At 42.8% G+C, this 17,501-nt stretch overlaps 1 protein-coding gene across 1 annotated transcript in view; it reads left to right on the top strand.

The window, feature by feature from the left end:
* Window positions 1-6,125: 6,125 nt before the first annotated feature.
* The window catches only part of LOC136448681 (DNA polymerase theta-like), a 28,774-nt gene continuing 17,398 nt past the window's right edge, over window positions 6,126-17,501 (top strand). Inside the window, exons 1-20 of the mRNA XM_066448321.1 lie at window positions 6,126-6,152; window positions 6,607-7,468; window positions 7,852-8,049; window positions 8,780-8,910; window positions 9,488-9,644; window positions 10,006-10,319; window positions 10,897-11,062; window positions 11,824-11,970; window positions 12,142-12,354; window positions 12,944-13,034; window positions 13,194-13,270; window positions 13,429-13,464; window positions 13,551-13,634; window positions 13,793-13,876; window positions 14,036-14,119; window positions 14,279-14,314; window positions 14,401-14,484; window positions 14,644-14,786; window positions 15,773-15,947; window positions 17,060-17,217. Coding sequence (XP_066304418.1) covers window positions 6,640-7,468; window positions 7,852-8,049; window positions 8,780-8,910; window positions 9,488-9,644; window positions 10,006-10,319; window positions 10,897-11,062; window positions 11,824-11,970; window positions 12,142-12,354; window positions 12,944-13,034; window positions 13,194-13,270; window positions 13,429-13,464; window positions 13,551-13,634; window positions 13,793-13,876; window positions 14,036-14,119; window positions 14,279-14,314; window positions 14,401-14,484; window positions 14,644-14,786; window positions 15,773-15,947; window positions 17,060-17,217 — 3,207 coding nt within the window. The 5' untranslated portion in view covers window positions 6,126-6,152; window positions 6,607-6,639. The remainder of the gene's footprint in view (window positions 6,153-6,606; window positions 7,469-7,851; window positions 8,050-8,779; window positions 8,911-9,487; window positions 9,645-10,005; window positions 10,320-10,896; window positions 11,063-11,823; window positions 11,971-12,141; window positions 12,355-12,943; window positions 13,035-13,193; window positions 13,271-13,428; window positions 13,465-13,550; window positions 13,635-13,792; window positions 13,877-14,035; window positions 14,120-14,278; window positions 14,315-14,400; window positions 14,485-14,643; window positions 14,787-15,772; window positions 15,948-17,059; window positions 17,218-17,501) is intronic.

The raw sequence follows: 17,501 nt of genomic DNA, 5'->3' as shown, positions 1-17,501 counted from the left end.
GTTGAAATTGAACAAATGCGAAATAATTGCAATATAGTAATAAGACTAGATATGAACATAAAAAGATAAGCATGAAGTAAAGTATTACCCATATAATAATGGTATAGTCAAGCACTTTAAAGTATCCCATCAACCCCTGCGAAAAACCAACGAAGATGGCGGACAATTCAAATCAAAATCAACTTTTCAGGTAGGAAAACTTGCAATTTATGCCCTTTTGATATAGATTTTGGAAATATTTTGCATCCGGAATTGTTAAACATAACGTACAGTCATGAACTATGTTGTCAAATAGTCGAAGCTAGGAAACACGGTCCGCAGTTTTCAATGTTTTCGCTTGAATTTGGCTTCTTCTGAAGGAAATAATTTATCATAATCAAGCCTCCTTGCTTTGATGAATAAAATTATAATTTTACTACAATTTTTACCACTTTCAACTAATCAAATATAAGCTAGGAAATGTTAATATCCAGTATGTTTTCCAAGCAAAAGTTCCAGCTCAGAATCCTCTGCTATAAGGGATCAGACTTCTCTATCCAGGACGCCAGACTGTTCACTGTGCTCGGGGAGGTCGGATATATGTCGTGTTGGTAACGGAATTATACCAGATTTGTGTCGGTTTTTCCCTGCAGCTTTTACCGATGTTGAACCCGATACAGATCCAGAAATCAGGCTAAATCAATGGAGTTCGCCCCTTGCTTTCCCGATAGCCTTCCTATATATTACCGACGAATGTCGGGCATGTATCGGTTTTCACGCAAAAGGTCACTCGCGGTCATGATGGGTGTCAGGTCCCGATTATTACGATATTGTAGCAATATCTCGTCGGACGAGTTAGACATTTTTTTCCATTGTTTTCTAATTACCGTAAATTTACATTGATATATTTTCGTCAAAAGGCAAACCAGGTCATTGAATTATTACCGTGTTGGTAGATAATTTTGTTTGTTTGTTTGTTTGTTTGGGGTCCTTTTTTTTTAAACTCCGCCGCTATTGTTATTCGTGGATAGTTGACCACTACATTATGCTGTTTATAGCTATATCTCATGTATTCCATATTCGTCTTTTCAGATTCGTGACAACCGGTGGGCCAGTTATACCGGCCGTGCTTGAGGATGGGGACGGACTTTCCGGACACATCGATTCATTTTAATAAAAAGACAATTGTTCATTAATTTATTCGTTTTGTTCCCGTTCAGTTTGCTTTCGTATTGATCTGTTTGTTTGTTTGTTTGTTTGTTTGTTTGTTTGCTTCGGTGTTGGTTTTTTCCAACTGTTTGTTTCATGTCGCTAACACTAACACCTGACGTTCCCCGGAACTAACAAGTTCGGAAAGCTAACGTGAACTCACATAAAATTTTTACAAATTATATTCTATTAACAAAATAACAGTAATCACACTTGACACGGTCACAATAGATATGTAAAATCTTTTAAAAGCACGCTTACCATTGTCACATTAGATATATATAATCTTGTTGGCGATCATCGTGCAAATACTAAGCTAAAACATTAACAGATCATTGTTGCATCAATTTTAGACTTCTGGGGAAGAAGGCCTGTTCGTGCCTCTTCGTACGGCTCAACGGTACTTTGTTGGCTGAAGTTTGTCTTAGATCGTACTTCCAATAATCCTGCAGCAGGTTTTCTGTACCTTCTCGACCTCGTCAGACAGCCCACGAGGCAGTCCTCCCCACACCGGTAGCCGTACTCTAACACAGGTCGAATTAATGTTGTGTAGATCTGAAGGAACTTGAAGTTGGTCCACAGGAGTTCAAGCATCGAGACGGATTAACCACCATCGGCTGCATTTTTCCGGACCACGGTAATTTAGTACGCTGTATGTAGAGGAGGACAACCTTCCCAGTAATCTTCGAGAGCGAAGAAGCTGCCATCACATGTGAACAACAGAAGAAATACTGAAATAATATGATAATGTAAATTGCTGAAATAAATCAGGAAATACAATCAAACTACGAAATGAAAGTTGCAAACATTAAGAGAGATAACGAACTTTGTCGATGCAACTCAGTTGTCCAGCATCCGTAGCTTTCGTCTTGCCCGTATAAATTTCTTGTCACCGACGGCAAACGAAGGACTACTGAGAAACGAATGACTACTGAGAAGAAAAGTACTAGTACTCCTAGATGGTAACCGGGGTGTTATGATGGTCATATCAATGAGGTTTTATCAAACATTCCATTACTTTTACTGAATCTCGCACTGGATAAGCGACTTTATTTGTAACGTTCAAAACATGCCGCGACTTGACTAGTGACTACGGGATTCGGAATTATATTGTCAATTTATTTTCATGTAACGAATATGATTATGGAATATTGAAATATTCCTCCCAGTTTTACTGCTGATTCTTGCCACAGTTCAACCAAACACTACGTAGCGCAAAAATCAACGCTTCTTCCCGCGCGAAGTACAGCGATTTGGGCCATTAGAAGTTGACGGCTCCACGAACAATTAAAAAAGAACGTTTGTTCACAAACTGTTGGGATGTTTTCTAGTTTCAATAAAAATGCATCGCCATTGTTTCCAATTGTAAGTAACAACCAATTTTTGTTTTCTTTTCCAGTGTCCCAACCAGGCTAGGAAAGATATCTGATGATGGCTCACGTGCTTTGTTAGCGTTGGCAAAGACGCCGTCAGAACAAAAGGACGTATCAATTAGTAGAAGTGCAAAGACAACACCCAAAGACCTTCATCAAGGAGCAGAGGTTGATTTTAAAAAATAAAGAATAACAAAAATTTAAACATGATAATATAAACATAAGATGATGAAAGATAAAGAATAAATTAAAGTAATGTTGACTGTAACAGAGAAAAATGAAACATAAAAAGGATCGTTGGGATCGAACCTGCACACATTGCCTTCTTCGGATTGATGGACAACAACACTATCAGCTGAGCTATCAGCGCTGGTTACAATCACGCTCGTAATTTTACGTATATGATATGGGCACTTGTCGTCTGTTAAAATGAAATCGCGTCAATTCTTTATATTATCACTTTGTTAGCGAACGACGACCAACTAATATTTATTAATGAAACGAAATGAGTGACAGAAACACGTAACGTTCGACCGTAGAACAATGCAAGTATAGTCATTACGGACTGCAGCTGCGGAACCCCACGTGATGGGCCGTTTGTACTAAAGTGGTTTGAAGGTATTGTTACCCCGCCGCAATATTTAGCTCACCGCGATACGCCGCTTGCGTTTGCGAACAAATGGCTGCCGTACGGCGCCGCGTGTTGCAGGTTCGATCCCGGGTTTATGCTTCCGCGTCCTTTGACATGAATTTCCTTGGTTATTAAGAACTTATCGATGTTTCCTCGATTATAATATCTTAACCATGCTTCCATACTTGCCGATTACAGACTTCTACGGAAATATCGTTCGTTTCAATATTTTATTTTTTTGCCGGTTGTAATAAAAGCTTTATTGACACAAACAGTACAGCAAGTTCCGCACGTTCTACCGCAAACTACGTAAAAACTTAGTCTTATAATTAAACAATAAAAGTTAACATCCGTAAATATCAAATATGGTGCTGGAGAACAGCTGATCGATTATTGTCTGAAGGTTCCTTTTTATTAAGCTCCATGCCGCGACGACCATGTGCTTATCTGTCGGCTGTCAATCATGCAGTATCCATGGTAACCAGTACCGTGGCTACCCGTCAATCAACGCCGTTGCCATGGTTTCATCCAAGCCGGGGAGTCCCCTCCGCCGTGTTTGTAACTCGTTGCCTTGACGACCGGCATCGGAAGTCTGTGGGAAAAAGAAACGACGTATTACCGACAAATTTGTCGGGAAAACATGGGTTTCTTATCAGGAATTTTGAGACCATCGAAAAATTACCGTGTGTATGTCGGGAAATGTACATCGACCGATGGAACACCGATGGTGCACCGACCAGCCTAAAATGCGGAGGACAACTGTTAACGTTTCCCGATACATTCCCAGAGAATTGTGACTATGTATTCCCGACATGTTTCCCGTGTATACCCGACCTCCCCCAGCACTGTGGTTCCACTTGCAGGACCCTCATAATTTTTGGGCCGTGGTAAAAATTATTATTATCATTTAGCCTGGGTGCCATCCTATTTCTACCGGGGCTCCTACACTCGCTACCCTAAAAAGTAGCGAGTGTAGGAGCCCCGGTAGAAACAGGCAGGCACCCAGGCTAGAAATTATTATGTCCTTGGTTTGGGGGCATGCCCCAGCATGTTGAGTAGAGTAGAGTAGAGTAGATCCTTTCGGACAGGTAGGAAGGTCATGTTCCAATGTTGGCCCTAGAGACGAGGAGCTAGCCTGTGTAGGTCAGAGTCTGGCATCCAGGTTACCCAGAATCAAGCAAGATGTGAACCCCTCAGTCCTGTTGTGACGCAAATATACAGATGTAACCGGCTCCTTACTGGGCGCCCAGTACGGAAACCGTGGAGAAAATGCCGCCGATACTCGGCCCCCAGTACGGAAGGAAGTTCCGTACAAGAATTCCAGTACGGAACGGCTTTATTCCAGTACCGAAGCTTCGTCAGCACTGGACGTCCAGAACTGAATTTGTTTCGGTACTCGGGTTCCAGAGCTGAACTTCTCTCGGTACTCGGGTTCCAGTACGGATTGGCGTTCCGGCTAGTTCAAAGATCATTCGGTACTGGTTACCCAGTGCGGAGGTCATTCAGCACTGGATAACCGAGTGCCGATTTACGGATGTAACAGGTTCCGTACTGGATTTACCAGTAAATAGTGACTCTTCAGTACTGGAAGCCGAGACCTCAAATTATTTCGGAACTGGGCGTCCTGTACTCACCTTCTACGGTACTGGGATGATCCATTGTTTGGACCGACTGGACAGTTAGTTGTCTGTACATTTTAAATTATTTAATGCTTGTACGAGTACAATACTAACGTTTAGGTAGTACTGCTTTGTTCCTTTGTTATGGACATAGATTTTGGTAGGTATTTAACAGTGTACGTTTTCTCCCGATAAAGGCACAAGCCACAAGGATATGTTGTCGTCGTAGAAACGTAACAGAATGTGATACTGTATTTTTTTCTTCATTCGAACGTTTTCCAAACAATAGCTTTGAAGTGGGGAAAAAAGCATCGAAAAGATGCAGCCCTGAAAATAACGTTAGATGCTCGTTAGAGTCTCAGCATTCGGTTTCCAGTCCTGACAGGAGGGTTCCCAGTACTGAAGCTGCCCAGTACAGGAAGTCCAGTACTGAGAAAGTATCAGTACTGGAGCTCCTGTTCTGACGACCACTTCCGTACTGGTTGTCCAGTACTGACAAAGGAGGCAGTTACATTTGTATATTTACTGTTGTGACACCATGCTGCAACCCCCTCTGTCCTGCTGTCCTGACATACCTCAACCCCCTCTGCTCGGCTGCTTTAACCCCCTCTGTCCTGCTGTCTTGCACATACCTCAACCCATCTGTCCTGCTGTCCTGATATACTCCAGTTTAACCCCCAACTGTCCAGTCCGACATCATCACTCCCCCTTCTCAAACATTTTTTTTAAACAAACACAGAGCAAAGCATTAGACTACCCTCACAAGCCTGGAATCGTGATCCAGTAAAGGGATGAGCGGCCTAAATTGGAGGATGACCTTCCTACCTGGCCGAAAGAATCTACTCTACTCTACTCTACTCTACTCTAAACAGTTGTTGGCATTTGTCTTTCTTCTAGCTTACATATTCAGCCTGATTCTACTGATTCACACTGACTGCTGATCTACAAGAAGTTAGAAAATACAATGAAGAAACTGTCACAGACATGGCGGCAACAGAAACACGTGGACTGGAGGGACAGAAGTGCAGAAAGAAAGAGCCATCATTTGGGTACAAAGGTTCAACATGAGAGCAGTGTGCAGGGTGGAGCCACTAGGAGGAGATACATGGGGAACCATCCTATTAAGGTACATGGTACATATAGAAAGAAAGTTTTCACTCATTTTCCATTTTAAATTATAAAGATAACCACCATGTTGATGTTCTTGATACTCATTTCAATGAACCATAGCTCTGTTGTACAAATAATTTTATAAGGCAATTCTTAGATATTCAGCTGGTCCTCTCTTCTTTGAGCTATATACATTCGCATTCGAGGGTATTCCAGCCTCTGGAACAAGGCGTAAGTTATGAATCATTAAATTAAGTGTTGTATCAACATCATACAAAACTTGCCCTTGTACCATAGGAGAGCAGAATCTCCCAGCCACGACCAAACTGCTCATCATATTTTCAAAATCAAATAGTTGTTCCAAATGGTTGTCTTTCCAAATATCTTCTTGGACTAACGTTGAGTCAGAGCATTACCAACTCAGACAAATACCATTGTTAGTTTTAGGCTTAGGAATATAGGATTAGACCTAGGTTTTTGTTAGGGTTTGAGTTTGACCTATATTTTGTAGGTGTTGGGCTAGGGTTTAGACTTGACCTAGGTGTTGGGCTAGGGTTTGGGCTTGACCTAGGTGTTGGGCTAGTGTTTGGACTTGACCTTGGTCTCACTTTGCCCGAGTAGCCCTGGTCTGAGTTAGTAATATTCCGACTTGTCTGACGTCTGCATTCCCTATCCGCATCTGCAGGGTTGCAGCAAAGTTGTCAACAAGGGCAGCAAAATGTCGCCCACAGCACAGCATTCACACAACACGTCCTTCAACTCCTCCTTCGACTTCGATGCCGACATGCTGTGTGCCATGGACAAGATGGAAGAAAACTACCTTCACCTCGCTAGTGGAGACAAGACACAACAACACAGCACTGTCAGCGATCCTACTAATCATACATCAGCCTTGAATAGCACTCATAACACTCCAGATGTCAAGAGAAATGATTCACACTTGAAAGGGAAACCACTTAGCTCCAACGAGTTGTGTGGTGCCAATGGCAAATCTGTGTACATAGGAAAAGAAAACAGAGAAATAAGAAAAACTAATGAATTTAAAAGTAATCATTATGATAATAATGAATTATTGGCAAGTAAAAGGAGTGCTGCAAATGTGAATAGAGAAGTCATTGTAGATAGCAAGCGTAATGTCAATGTTTGTAAATTAGATGTTAAGAAGGTGACTAATTCTTCAAAGGGTGGTGAACAGATAGATAAATTGCCCAGTACTTTTGCATCCAATTCTAATTCTCCATGTACTAAGTTGCATAATGCTGCTAAGGGTAGTTCTACTAAGTGCAATAGTGAATCAAACCACACACCAGAACAGCTACTAGATAGTACAGAAATTAGGAAGCATGAGAAGGTGTCCTTGTTGGGCCCCTCTAGTGGACAGTGCACACATCAGAACAGCCCAACACTCCAGGCTGTACTGTGTGCAGACTCAGACACAGACAGTCCTGATGGCAGGGTGTCTGTCAAGTTCAGAACGGAAGCTGCAAAACCTGAGGCATTGATGAAGAAAGTTTACAGGACACCTGCCAGGGGGAACACTAACAGAAGTGAGTACCATTAGATTTGTAATCATTTTGTCAGATTCGTAATCAATCTTAACTTGAAGCTCTTTCAAAATGTTTTGGCTGACCTGATGACCTTGCCTTTTTGCTGTTGTACGTCCAGAAATTTCCTTGTTTAAAACTGGTTCAGTCTAGTCATAATTATGGCATAACCAATCAAGTTGCTGGGCCACATAAACAATGGCAGAAAATAAGTGTTGTGCTTAAGTACTTTAGTGGTAACTACAACTCAGTGCAAATGTAGGTTTTAACTTTATGTTGTTGGGGTCAAATTTTTAAAGTTGAAAGTACTGTAACAAAAATATGTAGAGTAATGCATACAAAGAAGTATGTAATTAAATATAACTTTATTCTCCAAAACTCTGCAGGTTTTCTCACATCCCCAACATCTTCTGGGGTGTCTCCTGGTGCTGGATCCCAGAATCCTTTGCTGTTATTCTCCTGGGGGCTGCCAGAGTCTGTGCTCCAGTGTTACCATGACAACAGAATCACCCACCTGTTTGAGTGGCAGGCCGAATGCCTGAGGACTGGTGATGTACTGGCTGGGAAAAACCTTGTGTATTCAGGTACAGAAATTCACTCAGTTCTGAAGATGCTCTTAGGCCACACCAATTCAATTTCTTGGTTAACGGGTTTTTATTTTTAATTTTAGCACACAAAAAGTCATGAAAACAGAAGGCTGTGGTGAAGATTTGCACCTGACTCTGTTCACTCCCTCTGTGCACCAAAGTAAAGCATTGCTCTGAGATTCTGTTTTTATGTTGTTTTTCCAATCTAGCATTTTTTTTAAGTTTTTTTTTAAATTCCGTTAACCAAGAAAATAAATTGGTGTGGCCTTAGTATTCATGTACCTTGAATTTTTTTTTTTCTTGATGTAACAATACCTTGACTATCTTACTTAGCTTAACGTCAAGTTTGATATAATGTGTCAGTCGATACAGGAAAAAATGTCTTCATTTAATGGCTTATGTTGGAAAACCATCACATTGATTTTTTAACACAAATGGTATTTAAATTTTAATTCTTATTTTATTAGGAATGAATCAATCATTGCAATGGGTCAGGCAAGGAAGCTCTCGCTGGTAACGGCTAACCCACAGAAAATACAGACGAACGTACAACTTGAATACATAACCTATAATTGCTGGAATACAATAGTCATTACAATATACAATTATTATTGAATTGAAACTGATATTGAAGGGATGGGCAAAATAACCCTAAGTTTGGAACTTTGAGTAAAGAAATTCAAATATTGAACCTTGTCCCTCTAAAGCTGTACTTATCTGCCCCCAGCCCCCACCAGTGCAGGTAAGACCATGGTTGCTGAGCTGCTGATGCTGAAGAGAGTTCTGGAGACACACAAGAAGGGCATCTTCATCCTGCCGTTTGTCTCCGTAGCACGGGAGAAGATGTTCTATCTCAAGGTCAGAGGGGCAAACATTATGTCAAACTCTGTGCTTGCATCCAGTAAATAAGTGTCATAATTATACTGTGGTCGGTGTTTTATGGGCTGATTGTTCACACTTTTGGGCGTGGTCCCATGGTACAGCCTGCAGCTACTGGGCTATTTTAGGGCATGGCTGGGCCCCCATATTTTTAAACTCGCAGTTAAAATCAAACCGGGACAAATAGACGCAGTGAGCTAATCGTCAAAGCACAAGAGGACTGGTACAGTACTACTTGACAAGCCACTACATAGAGTTCAGTAAAAGCTACATACTACTGTTTGGTTTGAGCCTTTGCATGTAGAGTAGGTAAGGGTGGAGAACCCTTTCTCTGAGCTGGTTTCAATGAGTCACCGTAACCTCTAAGGTACATGGACCTCCTCAAACAAAAGGAAGTGATGGTGTCTTGTCCACAATGTAATTTGGATATTTAGTGGTCCATATCTACATATTGTACAATAAAGGTTTAATAATCAGCTACAACAAGTATCTTGTACCTTCTCTCAGTCTCCACTAACCAACTGTCTCTTCTCCCCATCTATGTTGTTGCCCGTAGAACCTGTTGTTTGAGGCTGGTGTGAAGGTGGATGGTTACATGGGGGGACAGTCCCCAGCAGGGGGCTTCAGCTCTGTGGACGTGGCTGTCTGCACCATCGAGAAGGCCAATAGTCTGGTTAACAGGCTCATTGAGGACGGCAAGACGGACCAGCTGGGTAAGAGACATTGCATTAGCCTCCATAGCAGGCTCTGTGGCTGGTGTTTTTAATTTGTAGGTGATCAATATTCTGATTTTCAAAAAATTCTGATGGCGTCCAGTTTTCTGTATTTATTTATTGGTTGTTTAAATCTAGAAAATGGGAACAATCAGGAAGCAGTTATGTAACCAGGAAAAGCAGGCAATGATAAAGAGACATCGGCAGAGCCTTCCATGTATTTCATCTAATATGTCAGAGCTGAAAATGAAGCTACATGATTGAGGCTATGAATCCATAAACTTCATTTGAATTAAAGATGCACTGTATGATATTCTAAAATAGTTTATAAAATTGATATTACTGTCTTTCTTCCCTTCAGGTATTGTGGTAGTTGATGAGTTACATATGGTTGGAGACTCACACCGTGGGTACCTGCTAGAGCTGCTTCTCACCAAGATCAGATACGTCACCAGTAAAACCTGCTCCAACAACAAGGAGACTAACCCTGTACAGATCGTTGGCATGAGTGCCACACTGCCCAACCTGGACCTGTTGGCACGGTGGCTGGATGCTGAGCTGTACCAGACCGACTTCCGGCCTGTCCCATTGACAGAGTGTGTGAAAGTGGGGTCTACAATGTACAACAATGAGATGAAGAGAGTTAGAGATTTTCACAGCGTAATCAATGTCAGGGTAAGTGGAAAATGTTGGTCGGGAAGTTAATCTACATGTAGATAACTAAAAAATATGGATAACTCAGAAACCTCAAGGCGTCAATACCTGACTAAATGTAATTTCTGCTTCTGCTTCATGCTTGCTCTACTTTGCTCAACATTTTTAGAATTAGGCTTACTAAAGTGTCTTTCGAAATTTAAAGAGACCAGTATGTTGATGAAGGTTAGACATCCATATAATAAGATACATCAAATGACAGTTACTCAAGCAACTGGATAAAAATGTGGAAATGGTCAGATGATTCAGGTAGCATCCACTACCTTTCGTCAGTGACACTCACATCTATAGATCATACTCAGTGTCACTGACAAAAGGCAGTGGTTGCTAATTATTTATTGGTTCGGCATGTACATTGTATTTACATGCCAGGGTTGCCCAACTAGCAAAGCTTTTTAAGGGCTAACCCTGGGGGAAAAACATGATCATTTTCAGTGGTTGCTACCTAAAACGTATGACCGTTTCCAAATCAAATGTTCATCAACTGTAATTTGCCGTAAAGAGACCAGAATTAGATAGAGTTTCTGTCCGTCTGTAGGGAGATGAGGACCAGGTGGTTGGCCTCTGTTATGAGACGGTGTCTGAGGGACACTCGGTGCTGGTGTTCTGTCCCACCAAGAACTGGTGCGAGAAGCTGTCAGAAACTATCGCAAGGGAGTTCTATAACATCAACAGGGTACCCCCAGAAGAGAAACGAACTGAAGGTAATGTTTCTTCTTCTACATGTAAATACAACTTCAAGTGCTAATACATGATTAGATGTGCAGCCATCCATTCGGTGACAGCTATTGGTTTCCATTTATAACTATATTCAGCTTGCTTCCCCCGACTAATTTCTCCCAAATATCTTTAGGCCTTAAACCAGTTTGTTAGGTGGTAAGGACTAGTCTGGGTGATGTGTCTAATGATTGGTTGTTCACTTGAAAGTTCATCTATGTTGGTAGAAGTTATAATTCTGAATGAAAGTTGAACTGCAAATTGCCAACACAACAGGAGGGGTTCCCTAGGCTTTCTGCAACTTATGATCCATTGTTCATCAAGTCATATGTTCTATCTGTATAACGTGACGTCACAGAAGCAGTGGATTGCTCATTCCCTCACAAAGACTGGAACTACTCAGTCAAAAATCGGCGTATGAAAAATTGGGGTAAGTCCAATTTTTGTGAACTTGGCAAGTTGCAATTCAACTTTGATTCAGAGTGATTGGTTGTTGTCGACAGGTTTCACCAAGTTATCTGAGCTGCCGTACATGCAGCTGAAGTGTCGGATTAAGGTTCAGTGCCGTTAATTGTAAAAAAGTGCTGGCTGGAAAATTGTCTTTGTTTTTTGCAGTAAATGTTAGAAAGAAGGCCTTTAAAAGTCTTCGAGTGATGTATCTCCATTCGTGTCAGTGGTCAGGCTTTTACCGGTAGTAAGTCTATCCTGTGGTGGGCCATTCTGCCTAATAATTAGTTGTTGTCGACAGGTTTCACCAAGTTGTCGGAGCTGCCGTATGTTCAGCTGCAGAGGCAGGTGCTGCAGGACGTGGTGGAACAGCTGCGCAGGACACCTGTTGGGCTGGACCACATGCTGGGGAGGGTGGTGCCGTACGGGGTGGCCTTTCATCATGCAGGTCAGGTGTTTTATTGACTCAGGGCTGACAGCATGTCGGCAGAACGTAAGCATTTAAGGTCGTGACCAAAGTGATGGATTACTCATCTTTTGCAAGGCTGTAGTTTGGGTCATTTGTTTTACCAAGAGAAAACACACTCAGGTCACTTCAACTGTCTACTCTACACCGTAGGTCTGTCGTTTGACGAGAGGGACATCATCGAGGGAGCGTTCCGCCAGGGTAACCTGCGCGTACTGGTTGCCACGTCAACCCTGTCGTCCGGGGTGAACCTCCCTGCCAGGAGAGTCATCATCAGGACCCCCCTGTTCCACGGCAAGGTGCTGGACTCGCTCACCTACAAGCAGATGGCCGGCCGGGCGGGCAGGAAGGGGGTCGACTCAAAGGGTGGGTGCAGTTTCAACATATTAAAGAATACGACAAAAATAATTACTCAAGCAACTGGATAAAATTTTGAAACTTTTATCCAGTTGCTTGAGTAATTATTTTTGGCGTATCTTACTACCTGGATGTCTAACTTTCATCAACGTATTAAAGAATATCTCTATTATAATCATGCTAGTACATGACTATTGTACATACAATGTATGGGCCCACCTAAATATTATAGGATGTTCTTTCAAATTGCTGAATACAATCATACATTCTAAATGTCTGAAAGGTTACTAAGATTGAGCAGCTCTTTGCTTGGAATTCCTGAAAAAGAATGGAAACATGGTCATTCCAAATGAAGGAAGACACAAGGGATATGAATTTTGAGCCTTATATCTCAACTTGCTGCTGAAAGTACAGTCATGTTTCATTCAACGAGCAAAAGAGAATGTCTGATGTTTGGTCCTTTATGTTTGTTGAAATCTTCATAATCATAGGGATGTCTATCTTATCTAAGATTTTTCCACTTTTGTGTATTTTGCTAGATTTGAAGTGACCAGATTTTTAGAAACACATGTGTCATTTTTCCTTTGTTCTGTGTTAGGTGAGAGTGTGCTGGTGTGTAAGGAAAGAGAGAGGAGTAAGGCCACCACCCTGATCAGGTCTGGCCTCAGTCCTGTCCACAGCTGTAACATGTAACATTATTTCTTTGTTGTTCTGTGTTAGGTGAGAGTGTGCTGGTGTGTAAGGAAAGAGAGAGGAGTAAGGCCACCACCCTGATCAGGTCTGGCCTCAGTCCTGTCCACAGCTGTAACATGTACATTACTTCTTTGTTGTTCTGTGTTAGGTGAGAGTGTTCTGGTGTGTAAGGAGAGAGAGAGGAGTAAGGCCACCACCCTGATCAGGTCTGGGCTCAGTCCTGTCCACAGCTGTAACATGTACATTATTTCTTTGTTGTTCTGTGTTAGGTGAGAGTGTGCTGGTGTGTAAGGAAAGAGAGAGGAGTAAGGCCACCACACTGATCAGGTCTGGCCTCAGTCCTGTCCACAGCTGTAACATGTACATTATTTCTTTGTTGTTCTGTGTTAGGTGAGAGTGTGCTGGTGTGTAAGGAGAGAGAGAGGGGTAAGGCCACCACCCTGATCAGGTCTGGCCTCAGTCCTGTCCACAGCTGTAACATGTAACATTATTTCTTTGTTGTTCTGTGTTAGGTGAGAGTGTGCTGGTGTGTAAGGAAAGAGAGAGGAGTAAGGCCACCACCCTGATCAGGTCTGGCCTCAGTCCTGTCCACAGCTGTAACATGTACATTACTTCTTTGTTGTTCTGTGTTAGGTGAGAGTGTTCTGGTGTGTAAGGAGAGAGAGAGGAGTAAGGCCACCACCCTGATCAGGTCTGGGCTCAGTCCTGTCCACAGCTGTAACATGTACATTATTTCTTTGTTGTTCTGTGTTAGGTGAGAGTGTGCTGGTGTGTAAGGAAAGAGAGAGGAGTAAGGCCACCACACTGATCAGGTCTGGCCTCAGTCCTGTCCACAGCTGTAACATGTACATTATTTCTTTGTTGTTCTGTGTTAGGTGAGAGTGTGCTGGTGTGTAAGGAAAGAGAGAGGAGTAAGGCCACCACACTGATCAGGTCTGGCCTCAGTCCTGTCCACAGCTGTAACATGTAACATTATTTCTTTGTTGTTCTGTGTTAGGTGAGAGTGTGCTGGTGTGTAAGGAAAGAGAGAGGAGTAAGGCCACCACACTGATCAGGTCTGGCCTCAGTCCTGTCCACAGCTGTAACATGTAACATTATTTCTTTGTTGTTCTGTGTTAGGTGAGAGTGTGCTGGTGTGTAAGGAAAGAGAGAGGAGTAAGGCCACCACACTGATCAGGTCTGGCCTCAGTCCTGTCCACAGCTGTAACATGTACATTATTTCTTTGTTGTTCTGTGTTAGGTGAGAGTGTGCTGGTGTGTAAGGAGAGAGAGAGGGGTAAGGCCACCACCCTGATCAGGTCTGGCCTCAGTCCTGTCCACAGCTGTAACATGTAACATTATTTCTTTGTTGTTCTGTGTTAGGTGAGAGTGTTCTGGTGTGTAAGGAGAGAGAGAGGGGTAAGGCCACCACCCTGATCAGGTCTGGCCTCAGTCCTGTCCACAGCTGTAACATGTAACATTATTTCTTTGTTGTTCTGTGTTAGGTGAGAATGTGCTGGTGTGTAAGGAGAGAGAGAGGAATAAGGCCACCACACTGATCAGGTCTGGCCTCAGTCCTGTCCACAGCTGTAACATGTACATTACTTCTTTGTTGTTCTGTGTTAGGTGAGAGTGTGCTGGTGTGTAAGGAAAGAGAGAGGAGTAAGGCCACCACCCTGATCAGGTCTGGCCTCAGTCCTGTCCACAGCTGTCTGCACAGGGAGACAGGCAACGATGTCAGCTCCAGCATGAAGAGGGCCATCTTGGAGGTAACAACCTTCTCTGTATCACTGAACAGATATTCTAATGAAAGCTCATCTGTGTTGGTAGTAATCATAATACTAACATAATACGGATCAAATTTTCGACGACCACTGTCGCCTTCTTCAGGATCAATAATGATTCGATCCGTGAATACCTTAGTGTTGGAAGAAAGTTTAGCATTGTATTATGAACAGATATTCGTTCAATTCATTTATTGCATTGGCTGTAGCATGATAGTATACAGACAGGACTGCCCAGTTAACTGAAGGCTAGGCCTGGTGACTGGAAAACTAATAATGGCTGCAGGCTCTTGTAGATGTGTGATCTCTTCAAAGTCTTGACTTACTTGACTTGACTTATGTCGGGTGCCAGTCTCCCTCATCCGTCACCCGAACCACTGTAGCTGCCCAGAAGCTCCTGTCCTGCATAGCCTTCCCCATGCCATCAGTTTGTATGCCAGTGTCTCTTTTAAGGATATCTATGTATGTTAAGGGTGGTCTTCCTTGTCTTCTTTTCCCATGTGCTGGGGTCCATAACATTTAGTCCGAGACTATTTCCCTGTTGTTTCAAAGTCTTACTCTTCTCAAATTGTAGACCATATAGCATGCACAAAGATGACTCGTAGCATTGAACGGCCGAGTGGCTAGGCTAGGGGACGCAAGATCGAGAGGTCATGGGTTCAATTCCCGGCATTCCTGGCTAGACGTTGTTTCCTTGGGAAAGGGACTTTACAGTCACGTCTTCCTCCCTCCACCCAGGTGTAAAAATGGGTACCCGACTTCAGTTGGGGAGGTAAAAGGTTTTGGAAGGAGAGGGTTGGGCTCTGCCATCCGATACCGTGCCCTAGACACAGTGGATAACAACCCACTGCCCCTACGGCCTCAAAATGGCTATGGGACTACCTTTATCTTTTACCTTTAAAGACCATTTCTTTTACCATCTCATAGCAAGAAGTGACTGACTTTAACCCATATCCCTCTCTGTCCAACAGATCATAGCAGGGGGAGTAGCGAGGTCTCCCACGGATGTGGAGCGGTATGCCTCCTGCACCATGCTGGCTGCAGGGATGACTGATATGACCACTGACAACACTGACAACGCCATCCACACCTGTATCCAGTTCCTGCTGGAGCACGAGTTCATCAGGCTGCAGGAGGTGCAGTCTGGTAAGGCTGGTAGATCATTTTTGAACCCAAAGAAATAGTTTCTGACAGTGTACTGTTCTTGCAGGGGAAGGCCTAGTACTAGTGTAACGAGCAAAGTCGTTATATTGATCCCGTTTGATATAACGACTTTGTTAGGTGAGAGTGTGCTGAACATACAAGAACTGCCGATCCCGTTCGATACAACGACTTTGCTCATTACACTAGTAACCCCTCCCTGTAAAAATATAGTGTATATTACGCTGCTACTGAAGCAGCAAGGAAACTTGGTGCCTTATGTGCCACTAGGCACTACAAGGTGAACAACAACAACAACAACTGTTTTGGTATCTGGTATCTATAGCTGGTATAACCACCCTTTGGTTTAACATAGGACTAGCTTTGCAGGCACGCGGTGTGGCAGCAGTTGGTTAATTTTCACTGAACAATCTGTCAGACCAAAACATCTCACTGTAGCCTTGTTGAAAGCTATCTAATGAGGATAACCTGGTGGTAATGACTTATACTCTACAGTACTTGGAGGCCATAACAAAGTTTTGAATACCTCAATGTCAGTTTGATGAAAACGTTACGAGCATGTCATGTTCCCACGTTGTTGTGTACAGAGGATGACTCCCCTACCCAGGAGTACCTAATCTCCAAGCAGATCTACACGGGGCGCGAAAATCGTATATGCTAGCTAGAGAAGGTCCAGTCAGCCAGATAAGCTCCAGTCAGCCCCATAGGAGCTTCTCTGGCTGACTGGACCTTCTCTGGCTAGCATATACGATTTTCGTGCCCCGTGTAGATCTGCTTGGAGATTACAGTAGGAGTACTGGCCCTGGTGATGATGCCTCTACTGTACTCTTGGTGTTCCACTCTGTCATACTTGTAGGAAGAAACAAATTTCTGAACAGCTCAATGTTAGTTTGATGAAAACCTTTTAAGGATGTTCCCATGTTGCTGTGTAAAGAGGATGACTCCCCTACCCAGGAGTACCAGCCCTGGTGATGATGTCTCTACTGTACTCTTGGTGTTCCACTCTGTCATACTTGGAGGAAGAAACAAATTTCTGAACAGCTCAATGTTAGTTTGATGAAAACCTTTTAAGGATGTTCCCACGTTGTTGTGTACAGAGGATGACTCCCCTAACCAGGAATACCAGCCCACCCAGCTGGGTTCAGCCACCTTAGCCTCAGCTCTGTCTCCCGATGAGGCTCTGGTCGTGTTTGCTGATCTGCAGAGGGCCATGAAGAGTTTTGTGCTGGAGAATGAGCTGCACATTCTATTCCAAGTAGGAAACTACGCTGTGACAGCACTTGAATGATTGTTTTTATCTCTCTCCCCTAAGGCCACACGAATTTAATTTCTTGGTTAACGGATTTTTATTTTCCAAAAAAAAAATTTTAGAAAAAAAAATTCATGAAAACAGAAGGCTGGGCCAGCCTTCTGTTTTCATGATTTTTTTTTTCTAAAATTTTTTTTTTTGGAAAACAAAAATCCGCTTACCAAGAAATTAAATTGGTGTGGCATAAAGAACCAAGAGAAATGTTATTTTTCCTGGTTCCTAGCTTTTCT

The sequence above is a fragment of the Branchiostoma lanceolatum genome, chromosome 14 (assembly GCF_035083965.1).
Source record: "Branchiostoma lanceolatum isolate klBraLanc5 chromosome 14, klBraLanc5.hap2, whole genome shotgun sequence".
Taxonomy (NCBI): domain Eukaryota; kingdom Metazoa; phylum Chordata; class Leptocardii; order Amphioxiformes; family Branchiostomatidae; genus Branchiostoma; species Branchiostoma lanceolatum.
This window is presented reverse-complemented; position numbering and strand designations above follow the sequence as displayed.